Here is a 17,665-nt window from a genome sequence, read left to right as displayed (position 1 = left end):
CTGTGTTCGGGCTTCAAGTGGACGGATGTCATGTCGAATCGAGGGATCGACACGGCTTCGGGCTCGCATGTGGATTTTAATTTCTCAGAGAGGGCCATCGAGCGTTATCGACGCGGAGATTTTCGAGCTGCTTTAATCTCTATGGAAGTTACTCACGATTAGCTTCGGATCTAGAAGGGCGGACAGCATCCCCGGCTCCGATCTGGTCAAATTTGGTGAGAAAAACTTCGATTCGAATGTTTTGGATGGACGACGAACTGGTGGATCAGAAGCACGAATCGAGCGCCATGTGCAAGACTTCGTAGTAGCTGAGCTGGATATTTTTCTGTCGGTTCAAATCCTTTTTCTTGAACGCCGTGGATAACCTTCTCAAGAGGCAGCATATCCGTACGAACGCGTCTTCCTGAATGTATTTCGCCTGACGTCCAAGTTTCCTGGTGAGAGATCGGGTCGTTGTTCGGTCCAGTTTATATCCGAGCTCGTGCAGAGCCGAACACAGCGAGTGATGCAGCAGGTACTCTTGGGAATCAACATCGTGACGTCGGAAAAGACTCGACCAGGTCATCAAGGTGTGATGCAGCCGTTTGAAATCTTCCAGAGTGAGTCCCCCTGTGGCTTCTGACCCATACATGCCTGCCAGAAGAACGATGGTTTCTGTCTTCAAAGAGATTCCATTGTAGTATTTCATTCCTTCCACGAGCTCGGGCTTGTCCAGACGACCGCGACCGGCCACATCCATCATCCTGAATAGTTCTTCTATCTTGTGATCCGTTTCTCGAGCGGCGCCGGAAGTGCCTTTTTCAGCAGCGTATTCAGATGTACGAGCGGAAGGACTCGCGCACATTGTCGTAGCCGGCGCTTCGGCGCGTTTAGCTGTCGTAGTTGGAGTATCGGGTTCGATCACCGATCTCGAGCCTCGTTTTCTCTGAGTTACGACTTCGGAGTTTCTCCCGCGCAGTATTTTGATATTTATTTTTCTGATTCGGTCTCCCCGACAGCATGGCGGTCAGCGAAGCTCCAATCGATTGAATTCTGACTCTGAAAAAAGACTGTGATGGGAAGCCTCAGGCGTTGCTTGACCCCGGCCTCACTGATACCTTCCGATCTCTGCTCGTTTTGAATGTACCTGTGTACCTCATAACGACACACTACTATCTCTGGGCTTCCCTGTCATGATCCATGATGTGAAGTTGTGTAAACAATTTCGAGCCGTTGTTGAGCGTCCTCAGAGGGGCACCCGGAAGAAACAGGGCCATCCTCTTACTGAGGTCATTCCCTCGAGCCACGAAAGCAGTCTGTAGTACGGCTCATTGAGTCCGTTTTCTCACCAGACGGAATGATTCAGCTCTCCTCACGATCAGACCAGTAGGATCTAGTCCAGACTGAGGCTGGAGGAAGCGCGGTTCGCATCAAGATGAGAATAATTCTAGCCATAGGTCTCTAGAGGACACCTTTAGCTTCGTTGGATCTACATGATGAGGTGAGTCCTCCGCCTACCAACGGGAGACGTCGCAGAATATGTCACATATTCTCCGGAAGCTAAAAATTCATTCATTCAATATGACCGGATTCGCTTCTCGATCAGAAGGATGCCCGCACATCCTGCATAGAACCATCAATCCATTCGCGATTTGACCTTTCCGGATCCGGAGGATCGGTCAAGGATGGACGACTTTGAAAAATTATCGAACAGTCGCGAAATGCGAATCAGCTCCCCTAGAAGTTCCGGACTCCCCCCAAACGAGACCGTTCCTTGTTTAGCCGAGGCGCCAATGATGATCGCAAGACGTTCCCGATCGCTCCTCATGATTACTTGCAAAGTCGACGGCTCTCATCTAGTTCTCGGTCACGCGGTAAATTGCGATGACCTAAAGCTTCGAACAAAATATTCTCTCAAGAAATCGTAGCTGAGTTCAGACTTAAACAGGGAGTCAAGAGCGGAGGATCGTTTCGAATATCTGAACGCCGGATCTCCGTTGGCCCGCAAAGCTCCTGTGCCTGCTCTCCGATCGGCGCCGTATTGACTGGTATGTTTAGCCCGAGCGACCACCTAAATCGCATGCGTATGAATAGCATTCGCCGCAACTGCAACTCTCCGAATCGCATCCACCCGGATGAGTCCGAGAATTGAGACGATTACGTTGAGTCTCCCCTGGGCTTTCTCTGCCGGTTCCACCTGGGATTGACCCAACAAAAAGGTGAGATTAGGTTCCAAGGTAGAATTCGAGAATGCTGTCCCGGAATGAGTCCACGAGAGTGAGCAATTTTTAGTAGTCTGCTCGCCGACGAGCTGCGCTGAAGGCCTGGGTGGTCAGATGACGAGGACACTTACTCAATTCGACTGCGCAATCGAACGCTGACCCTCTATTCCGAGGGAAACGGTGTCTCCGGAAAAGCGTCCATGTCCACAGTCATCGCGGGCATCTCGCTTGCGTTCAGAATGGTGCCGCTCGCTCCATCGATTCGCGAATTAATTGACCGTCCTCGAAGGGCGATTCTGCCGGGCACTCAAGCTGCCCTACAATATGGGCGCGGGGGATCGGATCCGGTGGCGTCCCACAGGGTTTTCGCAAGGGGATCGAAGCTACCAACCGTGCGTTCGTGACAAAGTCTGCCTTACGGAATGCTTGACATCAGGGAAACTCGCCCAACAAACACGAGAAATTCGCTGCTGCTAGCTATGGCGCAGCGGATAAAACGGATGAATAAATTCGGCTCGACCGAAGTGCACACGGCCTCCACGCCGCGGATGCGACGCTCCGCAGAGTGCTTAGAACGACGCGACCCCGGAGAGAACCTGCCGCTGAATCGAGAGCAGAATCGCTCCCCGGCTCTTACCGTGCGACTCCGCGACGAACCACGATCATAGGGAATCTGAAAGCTTGATATCTGAATCATTTAAGAACCTGCTGGGACTGGTTCTCCCTCGAGGCTCTGGCGATCAGATATTCGAGCTGAGCTCTCAAGTTCCAATCGTTCGATTTCCAGACCCGCGTTTAATCCAGAGCAGCAAAATTCTGCATTGGGGATCCCTCCGCTGACAAGAGCTTTACGGAGAGACACGACATAACTCATTGCACATGCCTTTGACCGGCAAGCGATTGTATGGCCGAGACCACTCGAGAGGCTTACGCTGAACAACTGTCGAATTGTTTACTCATGCAAGCTCCGTTCCGGTCGCACTCTCGGAGTCCCAGCAGCGTCGGAGGACTAGGACTGGCTGAGCCAATGGAGTAGACTCCCGTCCGTTTCCTTGGGACGGTGGTGCTCGTTCACTATTAGCGAGGAACCAATCAAGTTGCAATGTCTATAATTCACATGCGTCAGCACAGAACGAATGCACGGCCCGTCGATCCGTCACGCGTGGCGAGGGATAGTGATTACCACTTGGACCTCGTGAGGAGCCGCATGTTTACTCGTGACCTTCGATCCGAGCTATTCGAGATAATCTCGAAATTAAGGGTGTTGAAGGAGATCGATGTCCCGAATTTCGTTCCTGAGCACCGGAATAAGCTGGAATCGAGACGGCAAACAGGAGTATTTCAGCTCCGGCGTAGACACCGTCGTCGACGCGGCTCTTCTCGGATTCTGGCAACCGATCGACTGAGTTCTACAGGCGAAGGACCACGATCCTCGCTCGCAGAATCGGATGCTTCTCTCGGGGTCCAGGATTATTGTCAAGGTTCGGCTTCGCACGCGGAGCCGCAACAGAGCCTCTCATCGATCGATTAGTTCCATACCCACGTCGACTCCGATCGTAATCAGTCTAATCAGCATTCTGAACGCGTTCCCTGGGAGCGCTCAGGGTGGGTTCTGCTTTTGAGTGTGTCTCACCGCATCGAAGGCGTTGCCACGAGATTTGCTCATAACTGCATCGATTTGAGATCAGATTGCTGCGCAGGTGTCCCTTCGCGGGAAGTTCCTGAGTCTCGCGGAGATCCCCTCAGGGGCAATGCAAAGTTCCGATCGACACAAAGGCTCTACCGATAGGAGTAGAGCTCAGACTGCGGATTTCCGCCTTCACCGCAGGAAAAAGTTTCCTCCTCTGGGAACTCTCCCGTGAGAGCTCGTGGATTGGAATTCCCCGTACTTTGCCTCTCGATTCCGGATGAAAGTGTGCCAACCTGCGATTTCTTTGATTCCTGTGGCTGGTTACGGTCGCGGAATCTGCTCTGGTGCTGTTCGCTCCATTCGACTCAGAATTGCGTAGGTGCTTCGAACCAGATGTCGAATGACCTCCGAGTTTCCCGAACGCTCTGTCCTTGAGCTCTTGTTGGGTGTACATCGTGATTCCGAAACCGATCGAATCGTTCGAGATTGGCAAGTCGTCTATCCATGGTGCAGACTCCGAAGCGAGGACGATGATTTTTGTCGCCGAGTTTAACCTACTCGAGACTAGGTCCCGGAGAATCGTTTTAACAGTCCATAAGAAACGCTAATCCTCCATCCGTACAGACGCTCTCCTCCTACTCGTCTGGAGGTCTTGCGTTCTCACTGGAGACGGCCTACGCAGGCTCAGAATTCCAATCCTTCCAAGAGGCTCGGGGTCGCAAGGGGTGAAACGCATACATATAGGATCTCATAGGAATGCCGAGCACGAACAGAACATCACGTCAGCTTCGCGTCACCCCACCGCAGACTTTTCTTGTCGGACTCCCTTCTTTCGTGTATCTGTTTGTAAGTCGTTCTTGCATGTTCTCCCCTCGTCCCTGCTCTCCGAAGAGAAGGCACACGACCGACGTCGCGCTGCACGGCGAACGCTCCGGTCGGTCGCTCGGTCGTATCAAACCGAGGGATGAAGTACCCGATTCAGTGGTTCTCGATAACACAAGCGGCGTATTCGATTTGCTGCGACAATCGCTTGCGTCGAACGGCGAGCGGGAACGTTTCCAGAGAACAAGTGAAAGAAATCGTTGGACGAATTACCCGGGACGAATATTTACTCCCTTGCCGTATCCGGGAGTTCTCTCATCCGGCCCCGGCAGCCTCAGAGGATGCTCGGGGCTTCTCCGCTTGGATTCGGTTGCTGGGAATCACGACTTATTTTCAAACAGAGAGGTTTAGCCTCAGTTCAACGTGTGCGCAAATTATTGGGGCAATACGTTCCCGAGTTCTCCGGGGTCGATGTGGGGAAACGTTTGCGAGAGTCGGGAAAATGGGTGCGGGAAAATGGGTGTTGCGGATCCCAGAGCCCCGCAGGAGACTGCGCATCTGGGCTCCTTCTCTGGAGAAAAATTATAAGAGGAAGCCTCAAGAGCGACCCGCTCATGTCCTCAGCACAGTGGGATCCTTTCCACGTCAGTCCTGGCCGCGCCGCGTCGTCTTTCAGCTCTAAAAGCTGACGAAAAGGCTTTCGCGCTAAAGTGGACGAAGCGTAAATTCCCCCACCGCCGCGACTCATTCCAGACACCTGGCAGACGATCCGGGTGAATCGTCGCGGAGCCAACGGAACGGAGAACGTGGGCCCTGTCGTCATGCTGCCTCGTTCCTCCTTGTCTGCCTTGCCTCGAGGCATCTCGGCGATGACGAGATTGCCGAGTAGAAACCCATGTATCGCGTCAAGTTTCTGATATATACACGCATTTCCCGAAATACGCTGTGTTCGCCGATCACGCTCAGAACACGCAGCGGTTCTGCTATCGTCGTCGTCGTCTCGCTCCTAACGGACCGTAAGCACGTCAATTTCCTCGTGATCTTGCTACTTTGATATTACCATTCAGGCTGAAAATTTCGGATTAAGGAAACTCATCATCATGAACAATCAATCGCGGGGGCACCATCAAAAAAAAGAGAGGTCATCTCGAAGTGTCACAGCTCGTTGTTATCCCGTAATCGATGCTTTATTTCCGCTCAACGGCGGCCCTTTCGCGCGGCTACCGTGGGTCCACCGGCTTGCTGAGCTGCGCCCCGGGACCGAACACGCTAGCAGTGCGGACGGCATAGAACTCTTCTCGAATGCCGGGGAATACGCTCTGGATTCGATTCAAATCCTGTATGGAAAACCGCGGGACCTGAATGCCACGGGAAGATAACGGGAGGCGCTGCATTGCGAGCGCTCAGGAAAAGGTGCACTTGGCGTGTCTGGGGAACGGAGTGGATTTCCCCTGCCGGTATAGCCATCCTCGCGATTCGATTGCTGGAAAGGTCGGGAATTCAATGCGGAAGCAGGAAGAAGAGTCGTCACGAGGTAGCATTGTCGAGCAGGGGTCGGAGTCGCGGCGGGAACGCTAGCTCGGCCCGGCTGGCCGCGATGAGCTCGACTGTATTGACTTTCAAATTGGATAAGAGTCACGCTCACGTCGGTCACGGACGGTCGATCTTTTTTACCGGACTTACGGACGCAGGGACTTTCGGACGCAAGGACGTACGGACCTGGGGACGTACCGACGCGGGGACTCATGGACCAGGGGACTCACGGACGCACGATCGGTCCGTCTGCCCGCTCGCTCGCTCGCTCGCCCGGAAAGACGGCCCGCAACGTCTATGGACCCTAGTACCAGCGATCGAACGAACGGAGCGTCGAGGACTCGCTCGGTCGGTGGTAGAGTCGGTCACTTGGTCGGTCAGCTGAACGTTCGGTTTACTGGAAATCTTCCGATACGGCACGGAGCGATATGAAGCGGCAAGCCATCAACACCATGCTCCGCTGGTGAGTGGGTGGCCCGATGACGGCACTAAAGGTGAGAGCTGCGACCGCACACCGTCAGACCGCGGCTCAGCGCTTCTGCGACAAGGCGAATGTGTTTTTGACGTGAAAACGTCTTTAAATTCGTCGGGCATACAGATCAAGGGTGCTTCGTCCTCAGCGTCACGAAAGTAATCCACTTTTGACACCTCATAACTAATCGATTTGTGAACCTGGAACACCGCCGTTGAAACCTGCCGGTCGCAAATTTATGGCACAAGCTTCTCATATGATTCTCGGACTCCCTAACGACATTCAAATCATCTGTTTCACCTAATATGTGCACACCTCTGATATCGAGCAAAGTCGGCATGAATAACAGTTTTACTCCCCACCAGGGCAACTGGTAGTGTCGGAACTCTTGTCCAACACAGGCGACGATGTCTAGAAGCTATTCATTTTGTCTCGAGAACCCGTCATGAAGGAAATATTCGTGAGCATTTGGGCAATTTGGGCGATCCGGCTTGATAATTTCTCCCTTTCCCCCAACTCGCGCCACCTATCTTTTCGATCCATGTTCTTTGCTGAGCGATTTGAGGTATGGTGAAGTAGACTCACCCATGACGCCATTCAAGGTGGGCGGTGATCCGAGAATCCAAATGAAAGGCGCGGGGTTAATTTTGGAAGTATGCTCGCTCGTTTTGCAGATCGGGTATCATTTTCCTTTATTGGATTTCTATGAAAGTTCGATATCGTATTCCGGGAGGGAAATGTCTGATGAAACATCCTCAGCTAAACATTCGAGGGCTTCGTTATTCTGTGGGCTTTTTCTGGATCATCGCGGTGTCTGCACTCGCAAACCGATCTAGGAACCTCGATTTTGAGACCGTCCTAATGAGGCCGAAAAATGCAAGTAGGAGAAGTCTCAAGCGAAAAGCCCAAAGTTCGGCTTGCGGACCCGCCAAAAAGCCAAAGAGCGCTGCTGAGCGATCTGCTCTGTATCGGAAGCGACGTCGGGAGGCCTCATTGCTTCATTCTCAAGCTACGAGCCGTGCTCGCAATGAGGAGAATGAGAGTCCCGGATCTGTTGAGGACCTAAGGCACGGCGCTTCACATGAAATGGAGCCGGAGATAAGGCGATGTTCCAGGTATGAGCAGGTATGGGGGCGCGCGACAATTCACTTCCGACACATGTTCCTCGATAATGAGTTCGGACACAAATGCGATGTGTGCGATCGCATCTGGTTTAAACGAGATTTGAAGGCCGTCGACTCGGTGATTGCAAATTTTCTGATTCCATATTTCCCGGATGAAAATGTTCATTCGTTCAGACTCTGCCACAATTGTTATAAGGTCAGTCGAGGGCGGAAGATCCCAAATCTCAGCAAAGTTAATGGGTACAGATATCCTCCGAAGCCGGTGAACCTTCCAAAACTGGACCCGGTGTCTGAGAGGCTGATTTCCCCGCGAATTCCTTACATGCAAATCCGTCGCTTACGACACGAGGGATCATACGGTATAATTGGGCAGGTGATCAATGTCCCCGGTGGATGTCGACACCATGGTTCGATGCTTGCCGCGATCTCTCGACGATGATTATGCTTTCAACGTCAATTTGAAGAAGAACATCGTACACAAATCATCATACATTAGTGGGTTTGTGAAAAAGTCTACAATCCATGAATGGCTGAAATACTTGGTCCAGCAGCCTCTCTACAAGCATTACAATATCACCATTGATTGGTCTGTCTTCAATGAGTCCGCAACGAGCTCGGGAAATGACGGTCAGTGCGAGGATCAGATTGAACGCCTAGATGCATGTACCGTTCCGGAAGCTGAGTTGATCCACTCACGACAACACACGATGATGTGGAACGAGGAACATTCTCTGAACATAGCTCCGGGTCAGCATCGGCGACCGGAGAGTTTGACTCTCGACACCCTTGCCGAGGAGATGTCTTTTCCGGCAATATATCTTGGATGCGGACGGCATATACGGTCGATCACAGGGGAAAGAATTCGCGCAACAGCGTACAGCATGTGCATGTCAGAAATCCGTCGGAGTGATCGACGTGGAGTGATTCCTCAACATGTTCTTTACATGGCCATGAAAATTCTTCGACTTCGTGTCCGTGATGGTGTCCAAAACATGTATCGTTGCATGCGACCGACCGAGATGATCACCGCAGTATGATAGAAGATCGCGAATTCGTTGAGCGATTGATCGAGACGAATCAGGCATTCCTAAGAACGATCCCGAATTCGGTGCAATATTGGTCATATCGTAAGAAAGATCTATTCGCAATGATTCGTCAGCTCGGCAAACCGACCGCATTCCTCACGCTCAGTGCAAGCGAGACGAAGTGGCCCCATCTTCTACGTAATCTATACCGTCTATCGGATGAATACAAGTCACTTGGCGAGGACATCGGAGTCGAAGAAATTTTGGAAAAGCTTGATAGATATAAGCGCGCGTTTCTAGTCGCGGAGGATCCCGTTGCCTGTGCCATGTATTTCGATAAGCTGGTACACGTTCTCATGTCTATGTTGAGCGCAAAGAAAGCATACAATCCCTTCGGACGATACCGTGTACTGGACTACTTCCTGCGCATCGAGTTTCAGGCCCGCGGGAGTCCCCACGCGCACATCCTCCTCTGGCTCAATGATGATCCGAAGGAAGATATATCGGAAGAAATGCCGCGCACGCTGCAAATGATCACTGATTTGTGCAGCGTTGATGAGTCCGATTTGTCAACCCCAGATATGATACGGAATCAGACCCATGCACACACGTTCACATGTACGAAGAGGGGAGAACAGAGTTGTCGATTTGAAATCCCATACTGGCCGATACATCGCACCAGAGTTCTGCTACCCTTGAGTAGAGATGATGGTAGGCGGAAAACTCTAAAAATCAAAGTCGCTGACGCTCGAAAAAAATTAGAGAGTAAAACATACGACACTATAGAAGCCTTCATGATGGACATAAACTGCGATGGCGTCACGTATCTCGAATTGATCAGATCATCCTTGAAGAGGCCCACTATACTTTTCAAAAGAAACATGTCGCAAATTTTCATCAACACATTCCATCCATGGATAGCGTCTGCACTCAACTCCAACATGGACCTACAAATCATTCTTGACCCGTATTCCTGTGCGAGTTACGTAGTCGAGTACGTCAACAAGTCCAACAGAGGGTTCAGTCATCTGCACCGGGAGCTCATGAAAATACACGAAACAAACCCCGAATTCGATCAGTGCCAGCTCATGACAAAAGTCGGCCTGAAGATCCTGAATAGCGTGGAAATGACAGCCCAGGAGGCCGCTTGGTACTTGTTGCGTCAACCTATGAGCTGGGCTTCGCGTGGGACCGTGTCGATCCCGACGATGCGACCACATGAGAGATACAGGGCACGCAAACGCAAATCCGTCATGGATGCTCAAAATTTGTCGAGCGACAGCACAGATATATGGACGAAGAATATCATCCAAAAGTATGAAGAACGAGCGCCATCTCTGGAAGCACTCACACTCGCGCAATTCGCAGCGTGGTACGAAGCGGCGAAAAAAGCGATAAGTGAAGAGGAGGAAAGCTTTGAGCACCATCCCTTCGAGGAGACAAATGACGTCGATGGCTCTAATTATCGGAAACGTGCTACGAGAAAAGTTATTAGATATCGTAACTATGATGTAAGTGACACAGAGAATTACAAGCGAGAAATGGTAACGCTGCATATACCCTTCCGAAATGAGCTCATCGACGTTATCGATCGCGATAAATTCCTCGAGGTCTATGACGGGAATAAGGAGCTCATCATGGAAAGGCGGAAAGAATTCGAAGCTAACATAGACATCGAGGCTCTCCTGAAAGAGATAGAAGCTCTATGTTCCATGAATGAGGAGATCTCCACGACCGAAGAAACGGAAGGAATGGACAACGTGACGACGCAAGGATTTCAGCCGAATGACGATGATTTCGATGATCATCATCTACAGAATTCCATAAGCGCGGTTAGACCGCGCGAAAATGTTCTGAGCAAGAATGATTACTGCGTCTGGATGCGTAAGCTGAACGCGGAACAGCGTGAATTGATTCTGGAAGTCATTCATCGCCTGCATGATCCCAATAGTGAAGCGATCCAAATTTTCCTTACCGGACCGGCGGGGTGCGGTAAAACGTACACGCTGAAGGCCCTCATGGAAACGTATAATCGATATGCGCAAGAACACAACAACATGAATAACGCATATATATCGACGGCAACCACAGGGAAAGCAGCAACGGCATTGAATGGCGTCACCGTTCATTCAGCATTCAAACTCGCTCTATCCAATCGAGCTCACCAACTTTCAAACGACGTCCTACAAACATATCGCCATCATTTACGGAACGTCAGATGCATTATTATAGATGAGATAAGCATGTGCAGTTCGCATGTCTTCCACGGGGTGAACACTCGCTTGCAGGCAATGACGGGCGAATTCGACGCTAACTTCGGGGGTTTAGATTTGTTTGCATGCGGCGACCTCAAGCAACTCCCACCAGTTAGAGCGGCCCCAGTTTTTACTGCAACCAAAAGTTCGATCGGGGGGAAAGCAATCCTTTGGCAGTCTCTAAATTATTTTCCGCTCGTGCAAGTTGTGCGTCAGAGTGATATCGGGTTCTCCACATTGCTGACAAAGATTGGGTGCGGCGAAGCATTATCACAAGCCGAAACCGACAAAATACAATCACGATTCCGTACGCGGCGATGGTGTGATGCAAATTTATCCACCGAAGTCATGAGACTTTATCACACAAGTGCTGACGTCCAATCATATAATGATTCCGCGATACCGGTAACAGAATCCACGCATAATCATATCGCGACAGATATATACACTGGTTACAGAACAGAAGCCGAAAGGAGGAATGCGATAGGGAAAATGCACAGGAAAGATACAAGAGACACGGGGAATTTACCATACACGATAACCCTGGCAGAAGGATATCCATACATGCTGACGGTAAACGTGGACGTTGAGGATGGTCTTGTGAACGGGGCGATAGGCCAACTAAGACACGTCGAACATTACGCACTAGACAAAGACGGCCAAGACCATCGTCGGCTTTGGTTGAGTTTCGAGAACGATCACATCGGACGTAAACTACGCCTAAAGTACAAGGCGCACGTACGTAGCAAACCCAATGATCTTAGTGAGCAATGGGTACCCATCGAATCACGGTCCGCAAATATCAAGATCGACTCGAAAATACGGTGCCGGCGGCTCCAGTTCCCGCTTGTATCCGCGTGTGCCTTGACCATTCATAAATCTCAGGGCGGGACATTCAATCGGATCGTTTACGATTATCATAAAAATCATCAACAGCAACTAGTTTACGTTGCACTTAGTAGAGTGACAAGCCTCGAGGGTTTATACATTACGAATAATGCCGATGACTTCACCTTTTACCATACGGGAACCGCGAACAGTCCATCAATAAGAGAAGTACAGAATGAATACAAAAGGCTGGCCACACACCGTCTCCGTACAATTACTACCGATATAGACGATTTCCTCACAACAGCGAGTCCCGGAGTAGAAACATGGACCATTGTCAACGTGAACGTTCAGAGTCTACATGCTCATGCTGAGGATATCGCGACGGATCCGCTTTTACAGCGAGCTGATCTCTTGGTCACCACTGAAACGTGGATGCATCCATCATCGACCCCAATCAACATTGATGGTTATCATTTAGATCAACAATCAACGTGTGGAAAACGATCAGGGGGCGTTGCGATATACAGAAAAGTCGGCACAGCATTGAACACCGGAACACCACGCGCGACGTTCAGTAATGATAGCTTGGAGCACACCGGGGACATCGCAATCACTCACGTACATTTGAACGGAAAGATCGAATTCATCCTTGCTGCAGTGTACATGCATCAGGGAAATGGATACGATCAGATGGAAGAATTCCTATCACAGACATTGGGAGAATATGATCGCCAATCGGCGCGGAGGCAAATGCCCATGTTAGTTATCGGTGACTTCAACACATCCAATGATAACCGGAAAAAATTGGAGGTATTCCTTGAAACACACCACGGTTTGAAAATGATCAATAATGAAGCGGAAAAGACCACCCTGGGAGGGACATGCATCGATCTGACATTTGCCAGAAATCTTCCGATATCATGCAGAGCATACGTATCCTACTTCTCGTATCATCGTCCCGTATTCAACAAGATACAATATAAACCCCAGTAAACGGGAAGCGCGTACGGGATTGACACGGGATACGAACGATGACAGAACGAAAATCGAACACACACTCAGAGAGACGGACACATATCGAGAATTCAGGATGCTTTGAATACATGGGACCCAAATAGAATGGAAAAAACATCAGAAAGACATAAGGAAGACTAAACAGAGACCATGAGCATATATTGGCCGAAGTATGATCATGTCGTCGAGAAAGATATATCGATGGCGCCAGAAGGTATATAAAGAATCCAGAACCCCAGCAAATTGTTTTCGAGTCTCAATCAACGAAAAGCAAACACAAAGCGAAAAGACACGGTGAAGACGTGGAGTAAACCGAAAGCACCCCCCGATGTCGTGGCCAACGACATACGGTTACCCCGAGAAAGAGACAAGGCGAGTCCAATTCACAAGATTCCGGATTCCAGGGTGTGATGATGACCACGTAGCTTCATCAATTTATGTATTCATCAACAGCGGATCGGCCGGAGAATGATCGCGACGAACAGGGCACGTCCGAGAAATACACTGAAATCCATGTCCCCCCGGAGAATAAATCGAAACTTCTCCGCGAAATCCGACTAGGTAAGGGATGCGACCAAAGACACGGTGACGACTTCCGCAGAGTAAACCGAAAGCGCCCCCCGATGTCGAGGCCAACGACAAACGTTTACCCCGAGAATGAAACAAGGCGAGTCCAATTCACAAGATTCCGGATTCCGGGGAGTGATAATGACCATGTAGCTGATGGTTTTTCCATCAATTTATGTTTTTATCGACAGCGGATCGGCCGGAGAATGATCGCGGCGAGCCGAGCACGTCCGAGAAATACGCTGAAATCCTTGTCCCCCCGAAAAAGAAATCAAATTTCCCCACGTGATCCGACTAGGTAAGGGATGCGGCCATGTCGAGGGACGCGTCAAAGCCAAGACGCCTGTGAAACACCGGTCACAGATTCGGGCACATCACGATTCTTCAGTTTCGTGAGGTGCCCGAATGGTGGGACCGTGATGGTGTCTACGCTCGCATACCGATTCACTTCGATTTTGAGACCGTCCTAATGAGGCCGAAAAATGCAAGTAGGGAACGTCACAAGCGAAAAGTCAAAGTTCGGTTTGCGGACGAAAAATTATTGATTCCGGTGAGCTGCACTGGGGAATCGAGACCAGAGCAATGCGCCACGGCACATTTCGCAACGGCGGCACTAGGCGAAAAACAAGGCGATGGTGACGGACACCACGAATCAGGACCGAGCCAGCATACACAAAAAACCGAATACATAAGCGTGACCATAGACATTGTCTGGGAATTATTTTTATTGGACAGTCGTACCTCACACGCCATAAATGAGGTCACCGTAGAGCACCAGATATATAATCATCGAGAATAACGATAACGAGACACTAATTGGTGACATTCGCTTGTGATTCTCTCAAAACGGACGGATCATAAAAAGATTCCTGATTGAATATGAGTTGTCATCACCAAATCGTGATGCGTGATCCCAGCCGGCGAGTCCACGCTGTTCAGTTGTGCCGTGACCTTCTAGAGTGGGGAACAAGGAACAATAATCCCATAAAAAGAATCCTCGCCATCTATTCAAGGGACTGCGTCGATTGGAACCACGACGGATCATCCAGATTGCTAACAATCGATTCATTCAACATATATTTCACGGTGACGATTCCCATTCCACACAATCATCGATTCCATCGTTACATACATGTGAAACATGGCATAATTATTCCATTGGAAGGTGATCCAAATTGGCGTCGTGTACGTCAGAGCGCTCTCAGAGTCATATATAACTATGAGTCAAGAATAAATATCCAATGAGATCACCACACGTAATACAGTATCCATGTCATTACGACAAGGTTGATTTGAGTGAGTTCCCTGTCCAAATCATTCGGAGATCGCGACGGGTTTTCGTTCGTAGCGATGCAATACGCCAGTGGTTCTCACAGGCGTATTTTTCGGTCTCGTGGAACCCATAGGATTCCGTGAGACTCGTCGGGGAGCCCCGTGAGGGTTCCGCGGAACCTCTCGCGGAAACTCTGAGTCAATTTCCATTCTTCCCCGCGTTTCCCGCGTTCGAATCGCCCTCTCCGACCGCGGTCCGTGTTCATCCGCTCGAGCGGCAGCTGCCCAGAATTGAAGAATATTTAGCAGGAGGTATTTCATGAGGTATTTCGGGAGGTATTTCTCCATCCCGAATCGGTGAGAAAACAGGCGAAGGGATTAGTGAAAGGCGTCGATTGTGTAGTCCCAGCTTAGAAACAACCAGCATATAAATACGACTCGTATCCATACACCGCGATTGAATTGACAGCAACAACAAAGTTGGTGACACATCAGTCAAAGGATCGGAAAACATCGGCAACCGAATCGACCGTTCAACACACGATGATACCTTCCATGGATTCACATGAGTTTGTCCTCGGCGTAGCTGAGAGTCCAAGGAGCGCGGATATCCCCAACGACCGTGACCGAACATCAAGAATGAATCAAGAAGCTCCATTGTATTTGCGAACCCGTCGAAGACCAGACCATATCGCGCAGAAGCCGTACGGGACGCCAGTGATCCTGCATCTTTGGAGTGACAGAGAGCAGACATGGTCCGCAATGGAAAAAGCTGAAGCGATTCAAAGGCACAGCACGATCATATCTATCACCAGCGTTCCTGTCGTAGTCACACACGAGCAGAGTGGAGGCGCGAAAACTGTGCAACATATCACGGAAGGTCACGACGACGCAGATTCGATTACCAGGAACCTGACGATAATCATAGTCTCCCGGGAAGGGAGACGGCGACGCAGCGTCAGTGTCACCAACTTTGAGAAATATATGAGATCCCTCATTGGATACTGCGGTCACTGCTACATATGTCGGTCGGCGGAAGATTTAGTCAGTTTCGAGGGGCCGCACAGGCTGACAAAGACACTGACTGATATGGAAGTCGTTGTGGCCTATGCCGCGGAATAAACTATCCGGCCGATATATTGTCATAAATTAGCTCTCCATAAAATATTGTCGATTATATATATAACCGGAAAAAATTGGAGGTATTCCATGAAACACACCACGGTTTGAAGGCAAAAAAGACCACTCTGAGAGGGACATGCCTCGATCTGACATTTGCTAAACACCTTCCGATATCATGCAGAGCATGCGTATCCTACTTCCCGTATCATCGTCCCGTATTCAACAAGATACAATATATACCCCAGTAAACGAGAAGCGCGTACGGGATTGATACGGGATACGAACGATGACAGAGCAAAAATCGACCGCACACACAGAGAGACAACCACACAGCGGGAATTCAGGAAACATTAAACACATGGGACCGAAATAGAATGAAAAAAACACGAGGAAGACATATGGAAGACTAAAGAGAGACCATGAACATATATTGGCCGAGGTGTGATCATTTCTACGTGAAATATATATCCGTGGCGCCAGAAGGTATATAAAGAATCCAGAACCCCAGCAAATTGTTTTCGAGTCTCAAACAACGAAAAGCAATCTTTGAGCGAAAAGTCACGGTGTAAACCGAAAGCATCCCCCAATGTCAAAGCCGAGTTCGAGACATACGGCCGCCCCGAGAAAGAGACAAGGCGAGTCCAATTCGCAAGATTGCGGATTCCGGGGAGTGATGATGACCACGTAGCTTATGGTTTTTACCATCATTTTATGTATTTATCAACAGCGGATCGGGCGGAGAATGATCGTGGCGAACCGAGCACGTCCGAAGGTTCCGCTGGAATCCATGTTCCCCCGGAGAAGAAATCAAAACTGCTCCACGAAATCCGACTAGGTAAGGGATGCGGCCAGGTCGAAGGGCGCGTCAAATCCAAGACGCCAGTGAAACATTGGTCCAAGGGGGATGGCAGTGGAAAAATCTTCAATTTCGTGATGAGCGACACAAGCGGTGAGATAAATGTGATCGCGTCAGGGGATTCTGCGGAGGAGATTTTTGATATGATCACGGTTGGACAATGCTACAAGATAAATGCATACAAGGTCAAAGCTGTGAATCCCCAATACCGAGCGACTGACCATGAATGCGAACTCCAGCTTACGAAGGTATTCAACATAACATTAGTCAGAAGAAATTATGGCTTGTGGAACGAAAATTTTCATACGCTAATAGAAAATGAGGGATTCAAGAAATATCTCTATTTTAAGCTAAGTAAAGTCATACCAATCACGGGAAACGATCTTCCAAAGATTCAGGCGCAAACGACGGTTCTGATGGAGCTGCTCACAAAGCCCGTGAACACGACGGTCGATATCCTCGTGGTTGTATTCGACGTGAGACCACCCCAAACATTCAATTGTCGGGATGGGATCAATCGTGTAAAGCAAACGGTGACGGTTCTCGACGATAGTATGAAAATGGTGAATCTTGGACTCTGGTCAGAGTTTGTCGGCAAATTAGATGGGAAAGAAGGCGAGGCAGTTATCTTACAAAACCTTCAAGTACGAGATTACAACGGGACGAGGCAATTGTCGACAACGACAAACACGATCATCCGTGAGGCGGCAGGTGACGCCGACGCTGAAAGACTTCGTCAATGGTTCAAGGTCGATGGGTGCAGCCTTGAGTTCGAGGAACTTTTCGTGCTCACAGAAACCTCATAAATATGATTTTTTCTTCGCGAGTTTACACATTCATGAGCACCTTTATTCGATAGTTTGCCTAGTGTGTGTTGTATGAGTTTGGACGTTTTCACGCCCTACCTTCGGTAGTGCTTTAGCACTACCAATTCGGGATTT

The 17,665-nt window shown here is 49.8% G+C and overlaps 2 protein-coding genes and 1 pseudogene across 2 annotated transcripts; 2 read left to right on the top strand and 1 right to left on the bottom strand.

The window, feature by feature from the left end:
* Positions 1-265: 265 nt before the first annotated feature.
* LOC100909049 (peflin-like) lies at positions 266-844 on the bottom strand. The gene has a single exon (XM_003737876.1). It carries the CDS (start codon positions 842-844, stop codon positions 266-268), a length of 579 nt encoding a protein of 192 aa, XP_003737924.1.
* Positions 845-7,816: 6,972 nt separating this feature from the next.
* Positions 7,817-12,886, top strand: LOC100908905 (uncharacterized; annotated as a pseudogene).
* Positions 12,887-15,508: 2,622 nt separating this feature from the next.
* Positions 15,509-17,530, top strand: LOC100908763 (replication protein A 70 kDa DNA-binding subunit-like). Its single transcript, XM_003737875.1, has 3 exons — positions 15,509-15,626; positions 16,704-16,972; positions 17,075-17,530. Exons 1-3 carry the CDS (start codon positions 15,509-15,511, stop codon positions 17,528-17,530), a joined length of 843 nt encoding a protein of 280 aa, XP_003737923.1.
* Positions 17,531-17,665: the final 135 nt, after the last annotated feature.

This window comes from Galendromus occidentalis, unplaced genomic scaffold (assembly GCF_000255335.2).
Source record: "Galendromus occidentalis unplaced genomic scaffold, Mocc_1.1 scf7180000075629, whole genome shotgun sequence".
Taxonomy (NCBI): domain Eukaryota; kingdom Metazoa; phylum Arthropoda; class Arachnida; order Mesostigmata; family Phytoseiidae; genus Galendromus; species Galendromus occidentalis.
This window is presented reverse-complemented; position numbering and strand designations above follow the sequence as displayed.